The following is a 24,469-nucleotide window of genomic DNA, read 5'->3' on the forward strand; positions in this document are numbered from 1 at the left end:
TTTGATTCTGACTGGGAAGAGGGGGTCTGATAGCAGAAACCTTTGGACTTATCAGGCTCCCAGCACTCTGGGAAGTTGCCTGCCAGTGCTGGCTGCACCAAGCTGGGCTACAGCCTCTTGCCAAAATGGATGAGAAGCCAAAAACGGATCTTTTAACCCTGGAGCAGAAAGGCTTTTGCTTCCGGGTTGGTCTGGAAGCAAAAGTCTTTGTTTCTTTGGGTTCATAATGGAAACTCATGTGCATTCTCTGGAATAGCTGATGAAAGGGTGTAGACGTTCCACGGATGTCCCATGGAATTGTCGTTTCCCAAAGGTGAGTGAGAGGCACTGGGAGTTGAGAGGCTCTTGCTTAGGGATTTTGTGCCATTGCTGGAAGAGAGTGGAAGAGTTTGGGAAGGGGAATGGAGATGATGTTCGAAGGAGAGGGTAGACATGGCAAGGGAACCTGGCTGGACAAGAATTCAAGACGGAGGCAGAAAGTGCAGGATGAAAACAACTTGAAAGTAGTTTTCAATGTGTGCTGTCTTTCAGCCTCCTGTGCTCCCATGGGGGCTATATCCTGCTTTTCTGGGCAAGGAATGTGGCATTCTGATTCCTGGTGTAGTGATGTGCTGGGGTAAGCTGGCTGCTTGTGGTGCATAAGTCCCTCTGCCCAGTTGGTGCTGCAGAATTGGGATGGGAAGGGGAAGTGGGAATTGCAGTGGTGTGGCTTTTCCTGCTGGGGAGATTGCTGACCTATTTTGGGAGCATTTCCCTTGAGCCAGGTAACACAGGTGGAACCCACTGATGGGATCCTCATGCTACCCCTGCCCCTTGCTTAGGTGGCACTACCTCATCTTGCAAGGAATTTTTGGGATGTGGAAGCCCCAAGGACGGGGACCTTTGCTGGACACTGTGCCACCTTCTCACAACATCAGGCTCCTTTGGCCACCTGCTCCTGGTACCTGCAGCTTTCCTTTGGGCTACGTTCCTTAGCTTGGAGATTATTTTTTCTTACTTAAAAGGGACCATCAATCTTAGAGCCTTTTGATGTTTGTAGATGTCCTGGTGGTTTTTAAATGGATTATGGCACCCATGAATTTTCGCTATATATAGAGCTCAATAAAGAAGTTATATGGGTCCTGTCCCAGTGGAATGCTGCAGCGTGCTGTGGGTCCCACTTCCTGGGGAGGGACGTTCTCACCAAGCTGAGCAGAGCTGGATTATTCACCATTTGTTCTATTTCTTACTCAATCACCCACATTCAGCTCCTCAGCGGAGCCTTGTTGCAGTCAGTTCGGTTTGTCCCAAAATTGATACAAATTGAGTCAGGGCAATTTCTGTGCCTGGGCTGGGGGTGAGGTACAAAATGCAGGGGGAAGGAGGAGAGGGCTTTAGTGGGAAGCACGAGGACACTCCTCGCGTTGATATTTTGGGGGTCTCACCCTGGACAGTCACTTGGTGCCGTTGTCAGTGTTCACCCACTGCGGTCTGTGAACGCAGAGTGAAAGAATCGCCCCACGCCAACAGAAATCGAAACCGCGGGGGTTTGCAGCAGAGCGTGCAGCTCCGGGCTGGGGACACGCGTGGGTTGGAATCCCCGGGTGGCTGCGAGCAGGGGCTCCTGCCCTGCCGGCCCCTCCGGCCCAGAGGGACCCTCTCGCACCCCGGGCACCGCCGCTGCTCCTGCGGCCGGGGGGGCCGGGCGGGCTCCCCCGCGGGGCCGGGGCTGGGCCGGCGGCGGTGCCGTGTCCCGTCCCCCCCGCGGCGGCCGGGCCCGTCCCCTCCCCTCCCACCGTGGAGCCAAGTTCAAACCGCGGGCCCCGGCGCAGCGGGACGGGGCCGGACCGGGCTCCCCGGGACCGCCGCGCCCGCGGGGCTCCATGGTGAGTGCGCCGGGACACCCCCTTGTCCCCGGGACACCCCCCCTTGTCCCCGGCACCCCCTTCCTCTTCTCCGGACACCCCTCCCTGGAGCCTCTGACCGACCGGAGCCCGCCGCGCTGCCGGGATGGGGTCGGCTCGGCCGGAGTGGGACTCGCAGCACCCGCGGTGGGGCTTGGGACCTGTCGGGAGGTGACTGCTTCTCCGGGAATGAGGCTTGGATCCACCGGGAGAGGGGCTCGCACTGGTCGGGATCGGGCCAGAGCACTTGGGAAAGGGCTTGGAGCAGTTGGAATGGGGCTGGGCTGGGTCCAAATGGGACTTTGTTCCATCGCGACCCCTCTAAGGATCTGAGCTGGGGCTGGGGTCTGGCCGGGGAAGCTGGTCCAGCTGGGATCAGGCTGCTGGGTCTGGGATGAGGCTGAGACCTCGTTTGGATGGGGTTGGATCTGGCTGGTCCTGAGGAAGAGAACGGAGGGTCTATCCCTGCCTTGGGGCTCTGGGAGGTGACAGAGTCCCTTTGGGTAGGAGGCACCCGGGGACAGAGTCTGGCTGGCTGGAAGGACCTGGTGGGATTCCCAGGCTGGCAGCAGGAATTGCCCCTTGCTGCTTTGCTGGCTGGGACTGGCAGGAGTGCCAGCAGGAGCTGCTCTATCAACAATGGTGATTCCCCTTATCTCTTTGTATTTGCTGGAGGATTAGAGTGAGGATGAGATTAGCTGTGCCTGTCCTGCACCCGTGCTTCCCAAGGCTGCTCCTTCACTGCCAGCTCTCCCCTAGGAAGGGATGTGCCACCTGCCTGTAGCTTGCTGCTGTGGGATGGGGGTGAAGGCAGAAGGAATAACCCTAAATCAGCTGCTGAACTTGGTCTCCTCCATCCTGAAGGGAGCAGGATTTGCCACCTCAGTCTCCCTGCATCCCTCTCTTGTCACTGCTGCTTTCCTGCTTTCCATGGTGGGGGGAAGCACCTACAGCACCTGCTGACCTCCTGCCCTGGCTGTTCCCTGGACTACTCTGCACTTCCTTCTGGGCTGAGCACTGAGCCCAGCCTTGGCTGGGTTGGAATGCTGGAAATGGTGTGCTTTCTCCTAAAACTTGGTCCCAGTTGTTTAATGCACCACTTCAGGGAAGTAATTCCCATTTTCTTGGCAAAATTGCACAGCCTTGCCTTCCTGGCAGAGGAGACCTCTGGAGGGCAACCCTTAGACTTTGGTCAGGGTGTCCTCATGGGAGCAGTGCTCTCCTTTGATTATACCCTCAGCTCTCTGCTTAATCACCTCTGGGGCAAGATCTCTCAGTGGTTTGCAGGGAGCAAAGCCAGCAGCACAAGGAGGATTTTTCCCTGCCCTTCCCAGCTCCCAGGTAGAGCTCAGCACAGCTCTGCTGGAAGGTCTGTGGTGATTAGGGATGCTGAAGAGCCCAGTGGGATTTCTACAGGTTACACCTGGGTTTGCTCCTCTCTTTGCACGTGCTCCAAGGTGATGGTTGTGTCTATGTGTCCAGAACTGTGCTGTGTTGAATTTTGCCACATGTTAAGCCTCCATCACTCCCACTGAGCTGCAAGAGGATGGGAAAAGGTTTCGTTTCCTCACCCTTTTGGAACCAGGTCTAGCCCAGGATTGAGTAGGGAACACAGAGCAGGTGTGGATTTTACAAACAAAACCCCCCAGGTTCTCGTCAAAGAGGACAGATGGAGTGTGCCTGGGCTTGGAATTCAGTGAGGGCAATACTTATGGTTTCTTGGAGCAGAAGAGCAAGTGCAGAGGTGCTGGGGAAGGCAGTGACCCCTGAGCTGAGGTGGGGAGCAGCAGGCAGAGCTGCAGGCAGAGCTGTGGCCCCTTCCCCCTCGCTTTGGCTGCAGCACAGGGGTTGCATAGCTGGAAGGAGCTGAGCTGCTTTCTGCCTGCCCAGACCTGACACCTGCAGCATGAGGTTGTTTGGGAGGGGGTTGTGTTTGGGGGGGACTTTTCCTGAAAATGCGAAATGACAGAAATGCCAGGCTGGGGCCCCAGGGCTGTGCCCTCGCTCAGAATGTGGAGATGTGTTGAGCTGTTGGGTTCCTTTCCTGGAACAAACTTTGAGCTCCCCATCCTCACTCTGCTGCTGCTGGGCTGCTCAAATATCCCCAGTCCTGGTCACTTGAGCTTGTGCTGGCTTTTCTTCAAAGCTGTGGGATTCATCCCTGCCTTGGAGGGTCCATCCACCCCTCCCTGTGCCCCTCTGCCAGCTCAGGTGTCAGCCCTTGGGGTTCCCCGCTCTGCAGGGCCCAGCCTGGGGCTGTTGGAGGTTTGGAGCCAGGAGCTCAGCAGCAGCTGGGATGTGCTGGTGAGAGCAGATGCTTGTGCTGCTTGTGGTGAGGGCCCCCAAGCCTGGGATGAGCCTGAGCTGCAGGGAAGCTGGAAAAATGCTGTATTACAGAGGTGTGGGAGCATCCCTTTGAGGTGTTTGGATCAGTTTGAGCTGAGCTGTGGATGTTGCTGGTGGGGAGCAGGCAGCTCCTGCCTTCAGCTCCTCTCCAAGGAGCCTAGCACCTCCCTCTCTGCTCCCCTTGGGTTTTGGCACTCGAGGTTCTCTGGCCTTGAAATGGCACAAGGTGGGGATCTAGTGGAACCATGTTGGGGCAGAGAGTTCAGGGGTGAGCCCCACAGACTGACACAGGCCCCTGGCATAGCTCTGTGCCAAGAACCCACCTGCTGGCATCAGAGAGAGCTCTGTGTGTGCCATGGGCAGCGCTGCTGGGCTGGGCTCAGGCTGGAGCTGTTTCCCAAGGGCTTTGCCCCAAGGGGAGATGGCTCATCAGGGAGGATGTTCTTTGGGAGAGGAGACGGTTGAGGCTCCTCCATCACATGTTGCATCTTCAGGTACAGGTCCTATAGAGATTCTGCCAAGGGTTGAAGGCAGAGCCCAGGACATCCCTTAATCCCCAGCTGACTGTGAGCCCTTCCCTGGCAGATTTTCCCCCGGGTGCTGTCCTGTGCTGTTCTGCTGCTCCTGCTGGTGGCCGTGCTGAGCAGAGGCAGGAGGTGCAGCATTGCCAAGATCCTGCGGCAGTACCGTGCAGTCATCTTCCATGAGCTCCAGAACCTGGTGAGCCAAGGCAGGGCTCTGCCTGGGGCCAGCCCTGGCCCGGGGATGCTGCTGGGCTGGATGCAGCCCTGAGGAGGGACGTGGGAGGGAACCTTAATGTGGAGCTGGCTGCTTTGCCAGCAGGGTTGGGATTTGTTGTTTAAATGGGGGATTGTGGTTGTGATAAAATGGGGGATCCTTGCTCCAAGTGGGAGGCACTGATCCTGAGAGCTGCTGGATGTTTTTGCTTTGTTTCTGCAGAGGAACCTGACTGGGTCGGTGTACAGGAGTGGGAGGGCTGGGCCTGCTTGTCGTTCAGACAAGGTGAGCACGGAGGGACCTGGGGCTGGGGCATGGCGTGGGCTGAGCCCCCAGGGAGCCACGGAGCCTCCCTCCCTGCCCTGTGCTTCTCCTCTGCAGGACCACAAGATCCTGCTGTCCATCTACAACATCAGCATGTCCCTGCGGGAGGTGGGGGCCGGCACCCTGCAGGGCCCCCAGGAGCTGGCGGTCTGGAGGGTGGCCAGGAACACCAACACTGTGCTCCGGGAGAACTGCAGGAAAATCAGCAAGGTAGGAAGCCCTCTACTTCCCAGCCATGTCAGTGGCTCCCAGTTCCCAGGGCTGTGGGCAGAGCTTGCCTTGTTGTGCTCTCCTGGCTGCCCATGAGGAGTCTCCAGGCTCTGCCTGCTTCGCTCTGGGAGCTGGGGAAAGCTGATGGCACATCCATCCCTGGGAGCTTCAGAATAACCAAGGGAGGGAGGTTCAGTTGTGGCAGTGTGTGCCAGGCTGGTGGGGTTTTACCACTGGCTCCCAAGTGGATTTTTCCACATGTGCCACGATGCCATGGCTGAGGGGAACACAGGGCCTTGTCCTGGTGGGATGCTCACCCTGTGGGTGCATTCACCCTGTCCTGCTCTTGCTCCTGAGTGCTCATAGGCAAGAATTGGCATTTCTCCCCTAAGGGCTGGTCTGGGTTCCTCTGGCATCTCCAAGGCTCTGCTGGGGAATCTCCATCCAGGGGATCCCTATGGCAGCACCAGCAGTTCATCAACCAGCAGGGAAAACCAAGGGCAGTGGATGCCAGCTCCCAGCTCTGCCTGACCTGGCACAGGGCTGGGACTGTCCTCTCTGCCTGGGTTCTGCTGGTGTGGGATGGAGCTGCTGCTGCTCTGGAGATCTGCTCTGGTGTCCATGGGTGTGCTGTGGGGTGCACGCTGCCAGCTCAGACAGGGACAGCCACCTTTGGGGGGATCTTGGGGACCTGAGACCGTGTCCTTGCCATGGCCATAGGCAGTTTGGCCACCTCAGCCGTGTGTGCGGTGCCTTTTGTCCCCTGACTAATGTCTCTGTGATGTGGGGGGGTTTCTGTCCCCTCCCCGGGCGCACGGACCACAGAGCCCGGCGCACACGGCCCCGGCCCCGCGGCGGCAGCCGGCCCGCAGGAGGCAGCAGCGGCTGCGGGACATCGGCAGGAAGGCGGAGAGGCTGGCGACCTGCTGGGAGAAGCTCAACGCCCTGCACGCTCCCCGCCAGACCTCCTGGGACTCGTAGGGACGCCCTGGGCGCCCGCCGGGGGATGGATGCGCTGCCCCAGCCCCGGGGCTGCCTGCGGCTCGCTTGGGAAGCTGGGACAGACTCAGCCCTGAGGGCTGGATTCATCCTCCTGCTCCAAGCCGTGCCCAGGCACCCGATCCACCACTCCTGGCTGGGGCTGGCAGGTTGGTTTGCTGTGGGATGGCTGTGGCAGACACCTGGAGCACCAGAAACACTGGGAAGAAGAAGGGAAAGAACCAAAAGGAGAAGGTGAGGTGTGGATTCTTAGTTGCTCCCGGCCCTGCAGCACCTGCTGCTCTCTTGAGGACAATGGGTGTGTTTTGGGGCAGAAAGAGGACATGTGGGGCTATGGCTCTGCTCTGGGGGCTCTGCTGCAGGTGAGGCCACAGTGATCTGCAAGGCTCTGAGGTTACCAGGGCTGTGCATGGGGACAGGTGTCCCTGAGGCACTGCCGGGATGTGCAGAGCAGCCGGGCACCCTCAGTGGACAGGGAGGTAAAGGTGCATCCCTGGGGAAGCCTGGGGGGTTCTGATATCCAAAACTGCCAGGCAGTGTGGGGACTTGAGGGCAAGGCTCAGCCTCAGTGACAGGCAGCACTGTGGAGGGACCAGGGTGTGCTTGGCACTGTGGGTGCCCCAGCAGGGAGGGATGGTGGGGTTGGGCTGGGGTGAGGTGAAGGGCATCCTCCCTTGTCACTGTGCTCTGCCAGCACCCTGCCTGTGGCCTCCACTGCTTTGTTGGGTAGCAAACAGCCTCTGGGAAGCCAGAAATAAAACCTCTCCTTCCCTGGAAGTACTTTGGGTGCTTTATCTGGTGATCCGGGGGCTCTTGTGCTGTGGATGGAGCCGGCACAGTGCTGGCTCTGGCCATGGAAGCCCAGGCAGAAGCCCACAGCAGGGGAGGGCACAGTGGCATCCTGCCTCTGCTCACTCTCTCTGCATCCCTGGGGTGGGGAGATGGAAACCAGGAGCTGCTTTTTTGGAAGGACGTTTCCCCTGGAGCAACAGCCGGGAGGGTCTGCCTCAGTTCCCCCACCCCAGCGTGCCCGTGCCTCAGTTTCCCCAGCCCGTCTCCGGCCGTGTGCTGCTGTCCCAGCCCCGAGGGGCTGAGCAGGACACGAGATGGCAGCAGCGGGCTGCGTGTGCTGAGCGGAGCCGGGCGCTGCCCACGCCGGCTCTTCCCATGGCCACTCCAGCATCGCCGGCCCTCGTCCCCCCCGAGCTCGGCCACCGACCCCGGGCCGGGCAGGGCCGTGCCCAGGGGGGCACTGAGCGCTGCAGGGAGGGGGGGGGGGTACCCCACATGCTCTGGAGGAGGTGGGGGCGGCTCTCCCTGGGGGTTTCTGGGGGTTCAAACTAGGAAAGGGGGATTCAGGGAGGGAAAGGCAAGGGGTGCTCAGGGGTCCTTGCCCACACCCTGCAATTCCCCCTGGGAATTGGGCTGGGAGGAGCTGGAAGGGCTTCATGACCAGGGGTGGGTGGGGGAGAGCCCTCCCTGCCCTGGGCACAGCAGAGTCCCTGGGGTGCAGCAGGGTGCAGGCAGGACTCGTGGATTCAATGGGGCAGGACAGGGACCCTGGCTGGGGGTCAGAGCAGGGGGTGCAGCCTGGGAATACTGCTCTTGTGGGGTCCCTGGAAGATGCTGTGTCCCTGGCACGGGGCAGGCTGGCACCAGGGGCCGGCCAGGGAGCCACAGCTCAGCTCATCCAAATGCCAGAGCCCTCCTGGAGCCATGCTCCTCCCCAGCTGGCCCCACAATGCCTGGGCTCCTTCCTCTCAGCTCCATCCTCCTCCTCCTCGGGAGCCAGCACTGCCCTTTCTGCTGCCCCCACAGGAGGTTTTGCACTGGTTCAGTTCCTAGGTTTTTTTCTTATTCCTCCTCCCTTATCCCAACCAGGGTCCCTCCACAAACCACAAGCATCCCAAAATAGCCCTACTGACACTTGATATCCCATGGATGAGGCTGGGGGCCACGGCAGGACCTGATAGCTCAGGCACCAACAGGATGGGGACGGTGGCTTGAGACAGGGTGACTCCCAACCTTTCTCTTTATCAAGGCTGGAGCAAAGTCCCCCCTTCAGTGACCTGTCAGCACCTTCCCAGATAAACCAGAGCAAAAACCACCTCCCTTTACTACCCTTCCCTCACAGGCAGCTGCTGCTGGGAGCCTGGTGTGGCAGTGGGAATGAGTGCATGGAAAGGAAGGAAAGAGTGAAGGAAGAAGCAACAGGGAGGGAGGGGGAAAAACGAGGTCGTTGTGATGGTGGAATCACAGCAAAAACAGCCGGAAAAAGGAAACAGGCCCTGAAAAGTCAAATAAAAATAGCAGCGAAGCGAACCCAAGTGTGCAGCACATGGGAGTGAGCACATTTCCTTCGAGGGCAGCTCTGTGTGCTCCCATCTGCTCCAGGGGGGCCGCTCTGATGTGGCTCCAGCCGCTGCCACGGCCCCCCAGTCCCCCTGTGCTGTGCCAGGCACTCGGCGGCAGCAGCTCAGGGCCCAGCCAGCCCCTGCCTCACCCGGGGTCCCTGTGTGCCCTCGTGCAGGCCCTGCAGGGACGTGGCAGGGGCTGCACAGGGTGCTGGAGCCGAGGGCACGCAGGGGCTGGGGGCTCCTGGCCGTGCCCACAGCCCCACCTCGTGCCCTGTGCCCGGCTCGCTTTGCCAGCTGCATCCGAGCGCTGTGCGAGCAGAACAGCCCCGGCTTCCTCCCCTCCCCGCTTGTTTTGCAATCACAGCAGGGTCCCCTGGGGGCTGGGGGTTGGTGGAGTGGCTGCAGGGACAGGGATGGGGGCGAGGATGGGGGCTGGTGCTCCTTGCCAGGACCACTGGGCTGCGTCCCAACCTGGCTCGGGGCTAAGCTCAGAGGCAGCAGCAGAGCCCAGTGAGGGGGGCACTGCTCTGGGGGACCAGAGTGGGGCACCATGCCCGGGGCCCATACAGGGGGGCAGTGCCCAGCTGCTGTGCTCTGGGTCCACACCGGGGTACTGTGCCCAGGAACTGTGCGTGGGCAGCTTTGCCACACTGGGGGACCATGCCTGGGGGACAGGGGCTGCTGTGGTTCCACAGAGGCACGTTTCAGCCCTCCTCACCACCACTGTCCCCCAAAACGCAGCTGTCCCTGAGCCATCACCGTCTTGGGGTGCCAGCAGCCCCTCCTGGCTCCAGGGGACCCTTGCCCACATAAACCCTCTGCTTCAATGCTCACTCCCTCTGCAGCGGGGCTGGGGGCCCCGCCCCTGGCAGCCCTGGCACACGCAGGCTGTGTCTGATGGAGCAGAGCAGCGTTTTGTTCTCTCCCATCTCCCTGCAGCTTCGTGAAGCTGCTGAAAGCCCAGATTTACAGTGTGATAAACGCTGGAGGCTCTGCAAAATATCTGACTGCTCCATCCTTTGGAGAGAGACTGGTTTGGAGGAGCAGGGAGCTCTGGGCAGCACACCCAGAGGCAGAACAGCACAGCGGGTCCCAGGGAGGAGGGATGGCCAGGCTGATGGAGCTGTGCCATGACCCAGGTGGGTCCTGGCCGTGGGTCACCGGGTGCCTAAGCCCCTGTGGGCAGTGGGAAAGCGCTGACCCCCCCATCATTTCTTGGGCCTCTTGCTGGTTTTTGGAGCATCTGCCGACCAGATTGTGCCGCGGCGTGCTGGGGTGCCCGTGCCAGGACATGCCAGCCGGGAGGCGGGGTGTGCCCAGCCCCGGCTCCGGGTGTGCTCCCCTCCCTGCGCCCTCGCTGCTCTGCTCGCTCCCCCGCTGGCTGCCGCGGGCGGCTCAGCGGGAGCCTGCGTCCTCATCCTCGCCGGGAAGGGCCGGGAGATGCTGGAAAGCGGCTGCTGCTCCACTGTCCCCGACAGCAAGAGGTTCACAGCCTCGGGGCTGTGCCTGCATGTGGATGTGAGTGGGTGCTGGGTGTGTGTGCACAGATGTGCGTGTGCATGTGTCCATGCATTACATGCAGGTGTGTACACTGTGTGTGTGCATGTGTGTGTGCACAGATGTGTGTGTACATGTGTGTCTGTGCATCACATGATGCAGGTGTGTACATGTGTGTGTGTGCACAGATGTGTGGGCACATATGTGTATGCACATATGTATGTGTACATGTGTGTGTGCACAGATGTGTGTGTCTGTGTGTCTGTGCATCGCATGCAGGTGTGTTCACATGTGTGTGTGCACGTGTGTGTGCCCGTGTGTCCGGGCACAGGCCTGGGCTGTTGTGAGTGCAGGGCTGTGCACACACGTGTGTGTGATTACAGGTGTGTAAATGCCTGTGCATGTGGCTCCCCTCCACCTTCCCCACAGGGTGTCTGAGCCCCGGTGCCGCTGACCCCGTGTCCCTCTCCCGGTGCTGGAGCTGCCATCGGACCCGGCAGGCCTCGATGCAGGGCCTGGCCTGCGGGGCTCTCACGGGAGGGCTCTCACGGGGCCTGGCCAGCCGGGCTCTCACGGGAGGGCTCTCACAGGGCCTGGCCTGCAGGGCTCTCACGGGAGGGCTCTCACAGGGGCTGGTGCTGCCCATTCGGCCCCGGTGGGATCGCGGCTCCCTGGTCCCGGTGGCTCTCGGCGCCCAGCGGGATCCAGGCACTGATGGGCAGGGCTGGTCCCCGCTGCGATGGCTCCACGCTGTCATGGGGCACATCGACACCGAGCTGCCAAGGAGATGAGGGGCTTCTGGGGCTCGTTTGGGGAAGGGGGAACCGAGCTGCCTCCCGCCCCCAAGGCCCCTGGCCCCACTGCTCAGCCCGCAGCATCCTGCGCCGGGGCCCATTGTTCGGCCGCGCCGGGCTGCGGGGCAGGATTTCTTTGTCAGAGCTCGGCAATATTTTATTCTAACAATTAACCAAACACGCCCGGCCCCCCAAGCCTGTTTGTGATTATTGGAGGGCGAATTCCCCAGCCTCTCTCCCTCTTGGTGTTGGCTCCGCCTGGGGCTGCACCGGGTGGAAGGGATCCAGCCCCTCTCCCACCCGCTCAGGGATGGGGACCCCCAACCTCGCCGGCAGCCCCCCAGTCCTGCAGCCAGCGCCGGGGGGCTCGGTGGCCTCGACCCCCTCGGGAGCATGGCCCGCATTGTCTCGGCAGCAGCGGGATCGGTGGGGGCGCAGGGGCAGCGGTGATTCACGGCGGGGGGGATGTGAATCACAGCCCTCGCTCCCCGGGCAGGATGCGGCCCCGCGCTCCCAGCTTGCCGCATGCCAGCCATGGACCGCAGCCTTTGTCCTCCGCAGGGTGGAAGCGGCTCGCTGCCCGTGCTGGGATGGGATGGGGCCGCTGCTCTTCCTGGGATGCTGGCGCAGCTTTCCCAGCTCCAGCTTCGGGGTGGGATGAGGGTGCTGCGGGCTGCGGGTGCCTCCTGCATCCTGGCTCTCTCTCCGAGGCTCCGAGGCTTGGGCTGCATCCTCACTGCTGCACCAGTTGTCAAAAGGGTTGGCGCTTCCCTTTGCAAACTCTCCTGGAGGGTGAATTGCCCAGCTCAGGTTATCAGATCCCTGTAAAGTCCTTTGCTTGGGGCCATCTCCCTGCTGCTGCAGTTCCACGTTCCGGGCAGTGGATGCTGAGTTCCTTTCCTTTAGCTGTGGCCTGCGCTGGCAGCCTCCTCCAGGTGCTGCCCGTGTGGGCAGGGGAATCTGGAGCTGAGGGTCGGGGTGAGCACTGAGGGTGATGCCGCTCGCTGGGAGTGAAACAGCCGAGGCCAGTGCCCTGCAGAGCGGCCGTCTGGGCTCCTCGGGGGCTATTAACCATCCTGGGGAGACGCCCTGAGCAGGTCGTTTCTCTGGCTGCTGCCGGGAGTGAACGGGCGCTGGGAGCCACTGGGACACGGGAGAGGGGCTGCAGCTGCAGGGTGGGAGGACAGAGAGGTGACCAGTGCTACGGTGCTGACCCAGCTGTGCCGGCATCCTCCACAGCTGGCTCCAGGCATGGGGCAGGAGTGAGAGCAGGCAGCATCTCCCGCCTGCTGATCCTGTCTGTAACATTCCCTGACCCTCCCTGCTGCTGCACGAACGCCGCTGCCTAAACCTGCTCCTTCAGAGCCAGGGCTCCTTCCTCAGCGCTGCTGTCTGGCCCCGGGCTCTCAGCCTGATCGTGGACTTTAAAATACAGCAAATCATCGAAGCAGAGGCGCTCGGGCGGCCGGGCCAGGCAGGGCAGCCGGAGGGCGCTCCCGGTGAGCAGCCCGGCCAGCAGCGAGGCACCCACGGCCACCGCCAGCCCCGCTGCCTGGCACAGCGCCTGCCCGCCCACCCCGCGGGACCCCCCCTGCCCCTCCACCGCCTCGCTGGCATTGCCCCCAGCAGGGGACAGCTGAGAGGGATGGGACCCGGAGGCGTCCTTGTGCGCCACCAGGACGGCCACGATGCTGGCTGCGGCGCCGAGGATGCCGGGCAAGCCGTGGAGGTTGTGGATGCCACACTGGTCGTGGAGTGTGAGTTTCCTCGCCAGGAGCGGGGTGAGGAACCTGAAGCCGAGGACACACAGCACGGCCGAGAGGCTGCCCAGGGCCAGGGCGGCCACTGGGGGCACGGCCATGTCGGCCACCACGCCGATGGCCACCCCGCCGGCCAGGCTGCCGTTCTGCAGGTGGCCGGGGCTGAGCTTGCCGTCCCTGTCCAGCAGGCTGGAGGCCACCACGGTGGTTATGGCACTGGCACTCATGGCCAGCAGGGTGTTTAGGATGGCACGGTGCTGGGCATCACCCGGCTGGCACAGGACAGCCACAAAGCTGGGCCAGAAAACCCAGAGGATGAGCGTCCCCACCAGGGACATGAGGTCAGAGCTGGTTGTTGGGGTCTCCTTGGGGTGCAGTGGCTGCTGTGTTGCCCTGAACAGAGCCTTGGACACGCCAAGGCCGAAATAGCAGGAGAAAACATGGATGGTGATGGTGCCACCCACATCCAGAACGCCCAGGCAGGTGACAATGACCCATTCACTGGCCAGGTAGAGGGGGATCTCACAGGTGGCCATGACCAGCAGCTGGCAGGGGCTGGCCCTCCCCAGGATGGCCCCCACGGAGATGAGCACTGTCACAGCAGCGAACTCAGAGAGGAGGAGTTTGTGGAGGTCCAGGTGGATCTGGCCATGGTGGAAGTGGTGGAGCAGGCCCTGCAGCACCAGTGCCCACTGCACGGAGAAGTTGAGCAGGAGGAAGTTGTGGGTGAGGGCGCTGAACCCGTAGCGGGGCAGGAAGGTCAGCAGGAGTCCCAGCCCCACCACCAGCATCACCTGGATGTCCTGGAAGAAGGGGAAGGTGCCGTAGACCTGGTTGGCCACCAAGCTGGTATCCTCCACCTGCGCCGAAGGCTCATCATAGGTGACGAGGAGGGCAAAGAAGAGGAGCAGGGCACCCTGGAAAAGCCCCAGGAAGAGGGGCAGGAGGCGACGGGGATAGGTGGAGGGTGGCACAGCCATCCTGGAGCAGACAGGAGGGGATGGTGGTCAGTGGTCAGCAGGGCACTGGGGTGAGGTGACAGCCCAGCAGTGCTTCTGGGGGGAGCTCCACTTGCTCCTACATCGAGGGTTTTATGGCCACGGTTAATTATTAACCAAAGATCCAGGTTTATGTTCCAGAAGAGGAGGGGTTTGCCCTTCCCTTCTTTAAACACAGCACCCATAAAATAACCACATGTTCTTGTTTGGCCGCCATAAAAGTGGACATGAGAGGCATTATGATTTTGAAGGGAAACAAGAAAATCCTGTGGTGGGGTAGATGAGGGAGAAGGAGTTTGGTGAAGAGCTGGCCAGGGATGAGGGTACCACGGCACTCATCCCCATTGAACTTATCCCCATCCAGGAATGGGACCTCCCTGCTGCAGCCCTGGAGTGATGCTGGCAGCTCAGACAACGCCAGCTCCTGCTCTGGCTCTGCCACGTTCCACTCCAGGTTGGCTCTGGCACCGCCACCACCCCATTCTGCGGGATGATGCACGTTTTCCTTATCCACCACTTGGATTTTGCAAAGCCCCATAAAGCTCCAAAGCCAGGGCTGCAAAGATCGTTTTCTCACAGGTTTGCATTGGCTTAAATGGCTGGATATTCATTAACAATTAGCGCGCGAGAAAAACAAAGCCCAGAGCAGCCAAGCAGCTACCCCGAAGTTTCTGGGTTGCTGCTTAGTGTGACATTTTGCCAGTGAATGTCTGGAAAAAAAGAAATTAAAAAAAAAATATATGAGAACCACAAGAACAAAAGGCAGAAGGGTTGGTAAATATTTGTTCCAGAGAGGAGATATTTTTGTGCTGTCCCTGATCTCAACACCCCTGCCGCGGGCGCTGGCTCCGCGCCGCTCTTCGTCATTGTTACTGGAGGATGAGGCAGGCGAGGGCGCAAAATGGGAAACAATTGTTGAATAATCTGCACGAGGCTCCTCTGCCAAACCCTCCCCGGCCATTTTTCAACCCAAAGATGCTGGAAATGGGGGCAACAGAGAGGAGGAGGTGGTGCTTTGAAGGCAGTGCCTTTGACGGGTGAGATGGGGCTGTGTTGCGCCCAAGCCATGGCCAACAGCAAAGAGGGGTGGTGGGAGCTCTGGGGGTTTTGGGATGGGAGTTGGGATGCTTTGTCTGCCCCTAACATGTCCCTACCGCGTGGCTGGTGGTGCTAACGGCAGTGGATGCTCCCATGGGGTTCCCTCACCCAAGGAAATGTGGGGCTGGGGTCTTCATGGTGGCATTCGGATCTTTGCTGTCACTGAGGTGGCTGGGGATGGGAGGGGATGGGATGGGGTGGGATGGGATGGGATGGGATGGGGTGAGTAGGCAGGATGCTCCCATTGCTCCTGCCTCTGCCTGCACAGGGGCACAGCCTGACCCACCTCCCATGGCTGCTGCCAGCCCCCAGCTCCACCAGGCAGTGGCATGAAGGACAAAGGGATGCAGGAAAAGCCTCCCCTGGCTGCTGGTATAAAAAAGGCAAAGTAAGGGGATTTCAGCCCCCAACGCCTCACCTGTGTCCCTTTGCACACCACACCAGCCCATCAAAGGGGTTCTCAAGGAGCCAGCCTGGTACAGTGAAACCTCTTTGGTTGACTGTGGGTGAGATACAAACCCAGAGAGATGCATGGAGCAGGTTGTGCTCCTGTGATGGAGGAGCTGGGCTGCTCTTACAGAGCTGAGGAAGCACTTTGGCTCTGGGTCAACAGGGGTTGGGCTCCTCTCAGGGTGGCTAGAGGTGTGTGCTGCCCTCTTGCTCCTCTCCTGCTCCCCACAGCATCTCAGCCTTCCTCTTCCTGCTTTAGTATGCAGCTTTTTAAAGGTGTGGTTAAATCAAATGCTAAAAGGAAAAGCTATAGATCAGGACTTTTAAGAAACACAGTGCTTGGAAGGCTTCAATGTTATGGCTCAGTGCCTCCTGCAAGAAGGAGGAGGAAGATGCCAGAGGGATGCATCCTTGTGGAGCATCCCAGCACTGCCAGATCTGCTGGAGAGGACAAAGAGCAGTTTGGGAAGCTGGGGATGTAAATGCTCTCCTGGATCTCCTGGATCTGGCCATCATCTCTGGCAAGGGACAGAGGCACAGGGCACCAGGAGGTCGGGGTCACTCCCTGGGCTCTGCCAGGTCAGGAGATGCTGGGGACACAGGGGAAGCTCCTGTGCAGGGACTCAGTGCCTGGGGAGGGGTGCTTGAGGGGGCGGCACGGCTCAGTCAGTGGGCAACAGGGAATTGCAGGGTCTGCAGGATGTCCTTGGACACACAATCTTTTTCCACTTGGAAATCTTGCTCTGGCAGCACTTGGGGATTTGGGATGTGTCTCTGGGTATCTGGGATTCCCTGTGACCCACAGCACCTCACATCCCCACCCGGAGCACCCTCAGCTCTGCCACATCCACAGGGCACCACATTCCTTTGATGAGCTGTTGGGTACCACAATCCCCTTCCCTTGGGAAAAGGCCATCCTGTGAGCCTTTCCACCTCCCAAACCACATGAGGCACAGAAAGCAGTGATGCCCAAGTACTCCCCGGACCAAAGACCCCGCAGCTGAGAGGGGGGAAACCCTGCTAGGTTGCAGATTAAAAAATAACCTTTATGGCACCCATAAAAGAAGGTCAGAATTCCAAGAGGTCGCTGGGATGGTGAAAGTCCCCCCCAAGCCCTGGAGCACCCCTGAAGGCAGCGAATGATTAACCCCACAGTGCAGGGTGCACCACTGGGATGCCACGGTCCCTGTGGGGAGAAGGTCCAATCCCTCCAGTCACATTTTCAGGCACACCAAGTTTTCTCTTGGCACCGAAGGACAAGGGATGGAGGAAGCATCTGGCGAGGGCCTGGGCAGTGGGGAGGGAGGGGAGCATTGAATTCCACCCCCCACATCCCCCTTTCACTGGGGGGGGCAGTTGTTTTATGGCAGGAGGACTGGGGAACCATTTTAGCAGGATCCACGCTGCGACTGCTGGAGGAGTTCCCCGCTGAGGGCTGGATACAAAGAAAAGCTGAATTAACCGAGGGTCATATAAGGCAACAGGATCTGACAGATCTGAGCCAATATATGCTGGCAGCAGCCAGTCCATGGCACTGTGAGAAACACTCCTGCAAATTTAACAAATCCCCATGGTCTAGAAAGTCATGTACAAGAAATTACTAATGAAGGGATCTAGTCATATCTGGATTTCCAGACGTTGGTCATGCTCCCACCGCGTTCTGCAGGCCATATAAGTACATGGATCTGAATCCCGGGTGCTGGAGCCCGGCAGGGTTGTTACGATCGTCCTGCCTGACCTCCTGCGTCAGACGAGGGCTCCCTCCCGGCCAGGAGGGGACACCGGGCGGTGGCGGCCGGATCCTGCCCCTGTGCCGGGCTGGGGATGGATGCAGAGAGAAGCCTGAAGGGGAGCAAGGCTCGGGAATGCTGCAGTGGCAGCGGAGGGGCTGGGTGCTCCCATCACACAGAGGTGATGCACTGGCACCCAGATGGCTGCTGGGCAGGAGAGAGCTCCAAATTCATCCCTGCAAGGATGGGAGGAAACTGCTGACAACACCCCCGACCTGGGCATCACTCTCTAACCCCAGCTCCCTCCAGCCTGGAGCACCCCAAAATTCCCCGTTCCCTAAAGACCCTGCCACAAAGCCGGGCTACCTGCGCAGCTCCGGCTCTGCTCCATCCCCTCCGGGGCTCCTACAACACCCACCCTGCTGCTGCCTGCAGGAGCCAGGAGTGATCACCGGGAATGCTGCAGGAGCTCCGGGCCAGCCCCCTCCTCCCCAGCCCCTCGCAGCCGGGTCCTGCCGGCCGGGGGGGACACAAAGCCCCACAGACGTCACCCCGGCATCACGCGGACCGAGTGGCCTTCTCCATCTTGTTAGCACATTGTGTAACACAATATGTGGAGGCGCTGGGACCGCACACGCATGCACTCCCCGACAGCCCAACCGGGGGGAAAAGAGGGAGGGGAAAAAAAAAGAAAAAAAAAAAAAAAAGAAAAAAAAAAGAAAAACCCAAGTCCAAAAAAAAAAAAAAAAAAAAGGAAGCAATTTAAGCTTTGAATCTTTCTCTTTAAAATGTTCTCATGGCTTCATTAGAATTTGCAGCCACAGAGGCTTTGAAGAACATGGTATAAGGAGTGAAACATCTGGAAAAATTAGGATTAATGAAAACATAATTCCCAAGACTAAAGGAAAGATTAATCCTGCGTTACCACTTGTGTGTTCCACAGCTTTTCCCCAGCTCGTAACACTGAACTTATTAAATCGCCCTGAGCTGAGTTTTCCTTTTCTCCCTCCCTCCCCTATGGAGCCCAATGGAAGCAGCTGATGCCAAATGTAAGGATAACCAAGGGTGCTGGCCAGGGCTGGTGTGAGCACACCCAGCCCTGTGCCCAGGTGGGCACCCCCTGCCCAGCACACCTGGGGGGTCCCTGGGTGCTGGGGGGGTCCCGCGGGTTTTAGGGTGCTCTGTTCTGGGCTGGTGGGTGCTGTACCCCGCTGGGGCTGCACCTGCTCCTGCCTGGGCTGGGTGGGCACTGACCAGCTCATGGGATGGGGGGTGCTGAGGAATTAAAGAGAAATTAATGAGCCCTCCTCTCTGCTGCTGGATGCTTGGCCAGGGTCAGACTGAGGTGCTGGTGTCTCTGGGTGCTGTTTCTGTGAGAGCAAGGGCAGCCCTGGTGATGTGCCATGCTGTGCCATGCTGTGCCACACTGTGCTGTGCCACGCTGTGCCATGCTTGCCATGCTACACTCCTCCATACTGTGCTGTCATGCCATACCAAGCTGTGCCACACCATTCCATGCTATTCCATGCTGTTCCATTCCATGCTCTAGCACCGCCCCTGCTCCAGGATCCAGGCTGTCACCAGGGGGCTGGGACATGCCAGCCCTGTGCCAGCTGGCAGTGTCCAGCTTTGCCACCGTGGTGCTGGAGGGTGTTTGGGGGTCACTTTGGCTGTGCCAGCCCCTGTTCAAGCTCCCTGAACAGAGCTGTCCTGGGCTCTTGGGCAGCTCTGAGGGGAGCTCAGCCACACTGAGGGATCCTCTGGGGAAGGTGCTCTGGGGTAAAGGACCCCTTGTCCCTGTAAAATCCTGCAGCAATTCCTTTGCCACCAGCGAGTACCACCGGTGGGTGCCAGCGCTGGTTTGGGGTCACATCAGAGGTCTGTCCCTGCAGCTTTGTCACCTCAGGCTCTGCCCTGCACAAACGGGTGGGGCCGGGCACGGAGCGTGTCCCTTCCCAACCGAGGAGCTGTGGGATCGTGGTGCTTCCTGGGAAGAAGGAAAACAAGGAGAGCTCGCTGCGTTGTGTCTCCATCCATCCCGGCCCGGGCACAGGGAGGCCGGGCACTGCCGGCTCCACACCTGGGCTGGCTCTGCTGATCAGCCCCGCAGCGATCCCGGCAGCGATCGGGATGCTCCGAGGGATGGGGACAGAGAGCAGAACCCGTTCCGCGACTCTGCTGGGGTCTGGGTGGGCTCCTGCCTGCTGGGCGCTCCCCACGGTGTCAGGGGAGGGAACCAGATGTTTTCTGCATCCCCTCCTTGCCTTCCACCCCGGGTTATGCCAGGACTGCATCTGGACGGGGCCCAAGGTGTGTTTGACCTCTGCGTGGGAGAACAGAGCTCATTTGCCCCAGGCCTGGTGGAAAAAGGCTGCTTTGCCCCACACACGGAGTGAAGGAGGCGGCAGCGTGCCCAGGCCACTCCCCGACAAGGGGAGGCTCCCCAGGGCCTCCAGGGGACCCCTCTCTCCCTCCTTCCCACGCTGCTGTCCCGCTCAGCTCCAGCTTGTTTTCCAGAGAGGAAGCCGGCAACCTTGCTATTATTTTTTTTTTCGATTTTTTTTTTTTCTATTTTCCTTTTTCTCGCGGTGTGAGCGGCGGGGCCCAGCTGGGGGCAGCGATGCCGGTGCCGGCGGGCGCCAGGTGCCGGCGGGGCGGCGCGGGAGGTGCCCGCCGCCCGCGGGGGGACAGAGCCGGCGGAGCCCGGGGCCGTATTGTGTGAGCGAGGAGGAGATGGATGAAGGTCACATCCTGCCACTCTTCCGATGCCCGGCACCAGGAAAAAGCTGCGCTTTGTAAATATAAAAATAAACAACAAACTCTTCCCCCCATTTACCACCTTCCCCCCGCCCCGAAGAAAACAACAACAGCCCCCGCGGTACCGCAGCCACCTGCTCGGGGAAGTGATTTTTCATATAGGCAGGAAACGGGGGTCTAATTAAATCTGGGGTCAAGAACATAAAGGGAGAACGAAGTTTATTTAGGAATCCTCAAGGAGGGCGGGCGGGGGATGCTCAGCAGGGCTGCGGGGGAACCATAGGACGGTGTTTTGGTGGGGCTGGGTGGGGGAACCTGGGGGTGTTTTGGCCCCAGGGTGAGTGGCAAGGTATCACCTTCCTCCTGCCAGCGGGTCCAGCGTGCCGCAGGGGACAATGGTGGCAGCTGGGTCCTCACCAGGGCAGGGATGCTCTGGGGGACTCCCCGCTCTCCCTATCCCCCTGCGGGCAGAGAAAGGAGCCCGGGGAGCGTCACGCTCAGACCTACAAGAGTGTCCCCAAGCCTTCAGCGAGATCATATGAGGTTCCTGTTTCACAAGACGGAGGATGGCATTTCCATTGTGCTCGCCGGGGATGTGTTGCAACGGGGCAGCCGCTTCCATCCTTTGTCCTCCTCCCCGCAGAGGAGGAGTCTCAGCCTCTGCCAGGGTGACCCGTCACACCCTGCCCCCCCCCCGCCCCCAGCCACCAAATTTGGCTCCCCTGGCCGCCGCAGCCCTCCTCGGCGGGTCCCGGCCGCAGGCATCGCCCCTCCGCCAGCGCTCTCCGGCTCCAGAGGCGCCTCCTTGCAGCCTTGCCGAGCTGGGTGCCCTCGGCCGGGGTCCCCACCAGGTTAGGGACACTCCAGGAGGGTGAGACCCACCTCGAGCCGCTCCCAGCGCTGCCCCTGGGGTGCTCCCGCTGCCTTCCCTGCCCGCTGCGGGGCTCCTGTTTAATTTTCACTACCAATTAATAAAACGAAGGACTGACCCCACCAAAGCCCAAGTGGGGAGTCCTGGGTGCTGGCAGCAGCCCCAGCTCCCCGGGATGATGGCACCACCCCGGCCCCTCTCCCAGTGGGCAGCTTCCAGCTTTTAGGAAGCACTGCAGAGACCTTTGCCTTTGGGTCGGGTGCTCCCAGCCCGGACCCGCTTTCTATTCCCCAGCTGGGGTGTGCCGAATATAAAGTATCACAGCATTGTTATGAAAAATAATTCGAACCCACCAAAAAGGCCAGCAGCAGATGGAAGGGTGAAATCGGAGCAATCCGGGCTGGCTGTAACCCTTCGTGGGCAGGGAGGGCAGGGCAGGCAGGGGACCGGCATCCACATCCCAGCCCTGCCGCTGGTGCTTGCGGGTATGGAAGGGAAGGTGATGGGCTGAAAGCGCCCCAGTGCAGACTGTGGGCAGGACAGGGAATGGTTTCCCATGGGAAAGGGGGAGCTCGTGCCTGGGGGCTCATAAAACAGCCGGATTTTTAGTCAGGCTTTAGGGATGCTGGGGAGTGCCCTCATCCCCGAATTCCTGCGGAAGGATGGGACATCCGACCTGGGCACCACTCAGCCCGGGGGCTGCCCATCCCCACCGTGCAGCGGGGCGTCAGTTCCCTTCTGTGAGCACTGCTGGGACGCAGGTGCCACCCACCACCCTGGGTGCGTGTCCCCTCCCTGCCACCAGCAGCCCGCCGCCCAGCCGGGCACCAGGGGTGGCGCTGGGGACGAGGACGCGTCCCCAGCCGCGGGCCTCGCTCCAGCTGGGCGCTGTTTTGTAAGGACTCCTGGGCCTCTGCGGCGCAGAGATAAGCCCAAGAATTCGCCGTCGGTTCCAAATATCCCGTCCGCTTCCTCCCGCCGTCCTCGCCGCCGCTCCAGCCCGCTTGTCTCATTTCCGCAGCACCGTGCTGGGGAGCGCTTCCTGTTTTCCCCCCGGCCCCGGGGCGGCGGCGGGGGGCGAGGGGCGCGGGGAGGAAGGGCAGGACAATGGGCGCAGGTCGGGACGGGCAGCTGCCCATCGCCCGGGATGGGGGCTCCTCGGTGGCGGATGGCAGGTGGCAGCAGCGGGGATGTGGGTCCTGGGCTGAGCTGAGATTGCGGATGGGGTTTCTTTCCTTTCCTGATTTCTTTTTTTTTTTTTTTTTTTTTTTTTTCCTCCAAGGGCTTTGCTGTAATTCAACCCAAGCTCCCTAGAGAGCATCGTCTCTGTACAGCAGTGGGAGCCCCCGCTGCAGCTGGGCATGAGGACAGGAATGAAGCCGGGTGGAGCACAGCCCTGGGTGGGGGGACCCTGCCCTCTATGGGGCAATGAATCGCCCCCCCGAAAACTGCATTTTAGGGTCTCTGCAGTCAAACCACCCACCACACCCCTCTCCTCTCTAGCCACAGCATGGGAGAGCAGCATCCCCATGGGACTGCCACCTCCCAGCAGCTGTGTCACAGGGCAGGAGGTCAGGATGTGGCTACCCCATCCCAAACTGCAGATTTGAGACAAGAGAGATCCATTTCGGGGCTCTGCTCACTCGGAGCTCAGCTACCTGCTGCAGGTAGGACCCGCCAGTGGGCAGCCCTGTGTCCCCCTGGTTTTGGGGCTCCTGCCCCTGCTCCTGGGCTGAGTGTGAGTGTTTACTCGGTGCCTTTCTCACCGCTCACAGCGTGGCAGGAGTTATTCAAAGGCAGGCGGAAGCGAGCGCAGCAACTGAAACAACAATGAAAAGGAAACAGAGCTCGAAAAATTCTCCGTTCATAAATCAACTGAACTGCAGGTGATCCCTGGGCAGGAGAGAGCTGAGGAAGAGACACGGCTCGGCTCGGCATGGCCAGCAGCCAGGCAGGCTCCGGCCCCCCAGGCAGGGATGGGGGAGCTGGGATTTCCCAGGGTGGTCCTGAGTGATGTTGGGGTCGGTGTCCGTGTCCCCGGGGCTGCACATCAGGGACTTTGAGGCAGGTGAGGTGCAAGCATTTCTGGATTTATTTTTATTACATATTTTTATTATGCATCTGGGTGAGAAAGGTGAAGCTGTGCTGGGTGGAGTGGGTTTGTGGGGTCAGCATTGCACGCACACGCACAGGCACACACCTCCTTTCCAGGCCAGAGGAATGCAAAAAGCCCAGGGATGTGATGGAGTGCAGGGACCGTGCCACAGCCCCTGGTGGCCAGTGGACTGGGGGGATATGGTAATTTTGGTGCTTGAGGCATTGCAGCGCAGCCCTGTACTCTTTATTCACCTCCATGCCTGCCTTTTTGGGTTAAAATTCATCACTTTGGAATCAGAGAAGCCAAAAAGGTGTGGGTGAGCATGGTTCCAGTCTGTGGCTGTGCCATGGGTGATGTTGGGGTTAATGGGAGATGATCCAGGGCTCTCAGCAGCATCAGGCAATGGCTCCTTGCTGGGATCTCATAAAAGCTTTTTCCTCCTTAGGAAATAGAGCTGCTGGATTGGGATGAGCTCCCCAGTGCTGGCAGCATCTCTGCACGGGCAGGGGATGGGCATGGTTGGAAAAAATCTCTCCCTCTTGCCTCCAGTTGTGTCCTGCAGCATCTTGCTGCAGGCAGGATAGGGGCCAATTTGGACAAACCTAGCTGTCCCCTCCTAGCTGTCCCCTTTGCCAGATCCTGTAAGCTGAGACCCAGTCCTGGGGACACCAAAAGGAACTTGTGCTTTTGGGACCAGTGGATGGCCCCTAGGACCAGGCTGGTGGCAGTGGGCTGACCTTACAGCAGAGGAAATGACCCAGTCGTGTTCCCCACAGTGGGAAAGCCAGGAGAGATTGCATGTCCCCCTCTGCTGCTATCTGTTCTCCCTCCTGTGAATTCACTGTCATCTTGTCTTTTGGCAGAGCTGGAAAACTGGGAGACCACCGTAAATAAATCCTGTGTCTTTAAGCCATTTTGTACAGTACAAGAAAATGCACTCGTTGAATTACAGCTTTTTAATCAAATACATGTAACCATGTCACTTAAAGTGCTCGCGAAAAGCAAGGGAAAAAAAAAAACCCAACACAATTGGAAGAGCACAATATTAAAACCAGCTGCCTGCTTACCCCCACCACAGTTAATAGTTTTTGAATGTTCTGAATGAGAGAGAAACCAGAGCCAAGCTCCACTTTCATGTCCATCTTTCTGATCAAGCCCTGCCAGACGGGGGGAGCCGGGCAGCCTGGCACAGAGGCGCGGGATGCGGGAGGGCTGCGCTCCCTTGTCCTCCTGCTTTGCCCATCCCTTCGGGCTTTCTGCTGTGGTGATGGGACGTGGGAGCCCTTCCTGCAGGCAAAGCAGCTCTGCCTGGCTGGGACCCAGCCTGGAGGTGGGAGCACAGGTTGCCCAAGCCATGCAGAGATGAGGGATGCTGCTCTGAGACATCTCCACCATCTTGTGTGTCCCCTCCTGACCAAATTTAACCCAATTCTACCATTCTACCTCTTGATGCTTCTTCCTGCAAGCTGGCATCACCGCTTGTCCCCCCAGGGCACTGAGCTACCCGCAGCATCCCTTCCACCGAGCATGCCAGTGCAGTAGTCCATGGTGTCACATCC

General features: G+C 60.0%; 1 protein-coding gene and 1 pseudogene across 1 annotated transcript; one reads left to right on the plus strand and one right to left on the minus strand.

Annotated features, from left to right (window-relative positions):
• The first annotated feature begins 125 nt into the window (after nucleotides 1-125).
• Nucleotides 126-7,277, plus strand: CUNH20orf204 (chromosome unknown C20orf204 homolog). The gene is given in 7 exon segments (XM_071446531.1): nucleotides 126-185; nucleotides 1,630-1,814; nucleotides 1,816-1,871; nucleotides 4,801-4,949; nucleotides 5,190-5,252; nucleotides 5,349-5,501; nucleotides 6,327-7,277. Coding segments are annotated over 7 exon segments (822 nt in total). The 3' UTR covers nucleotides 6,483-7,277.
• A 5,216-nt stretch (nucleotides 7,278-12,493) lies between these two features.
• LOC139599475 (ammonium transporter Rh type B pseudogene) lies at nucleotides 12,494-13,888 on the minus strand (annotated as a pseudogene).
• Nucleotides 13,889-24,469: the final 10,581 nt, after the last annotated feature.

The sequence above is a fragment of the Agelaius tricolor genome, unplaced genomic scaffold, assembly GCF_023055355.1.
Source record: "Agelaius tricolor isolate 1412-34295 unplaced genomic scaffold, bAgeTri1.0.p SCAF_23, whole genome shotgun sequence".
NCBI classification, from domain to species: Eukaryota; Metazoa; Chordata; class Aves; order Passeriformes; family Icteridae; genus Agelaius; species Agelaius tricolor.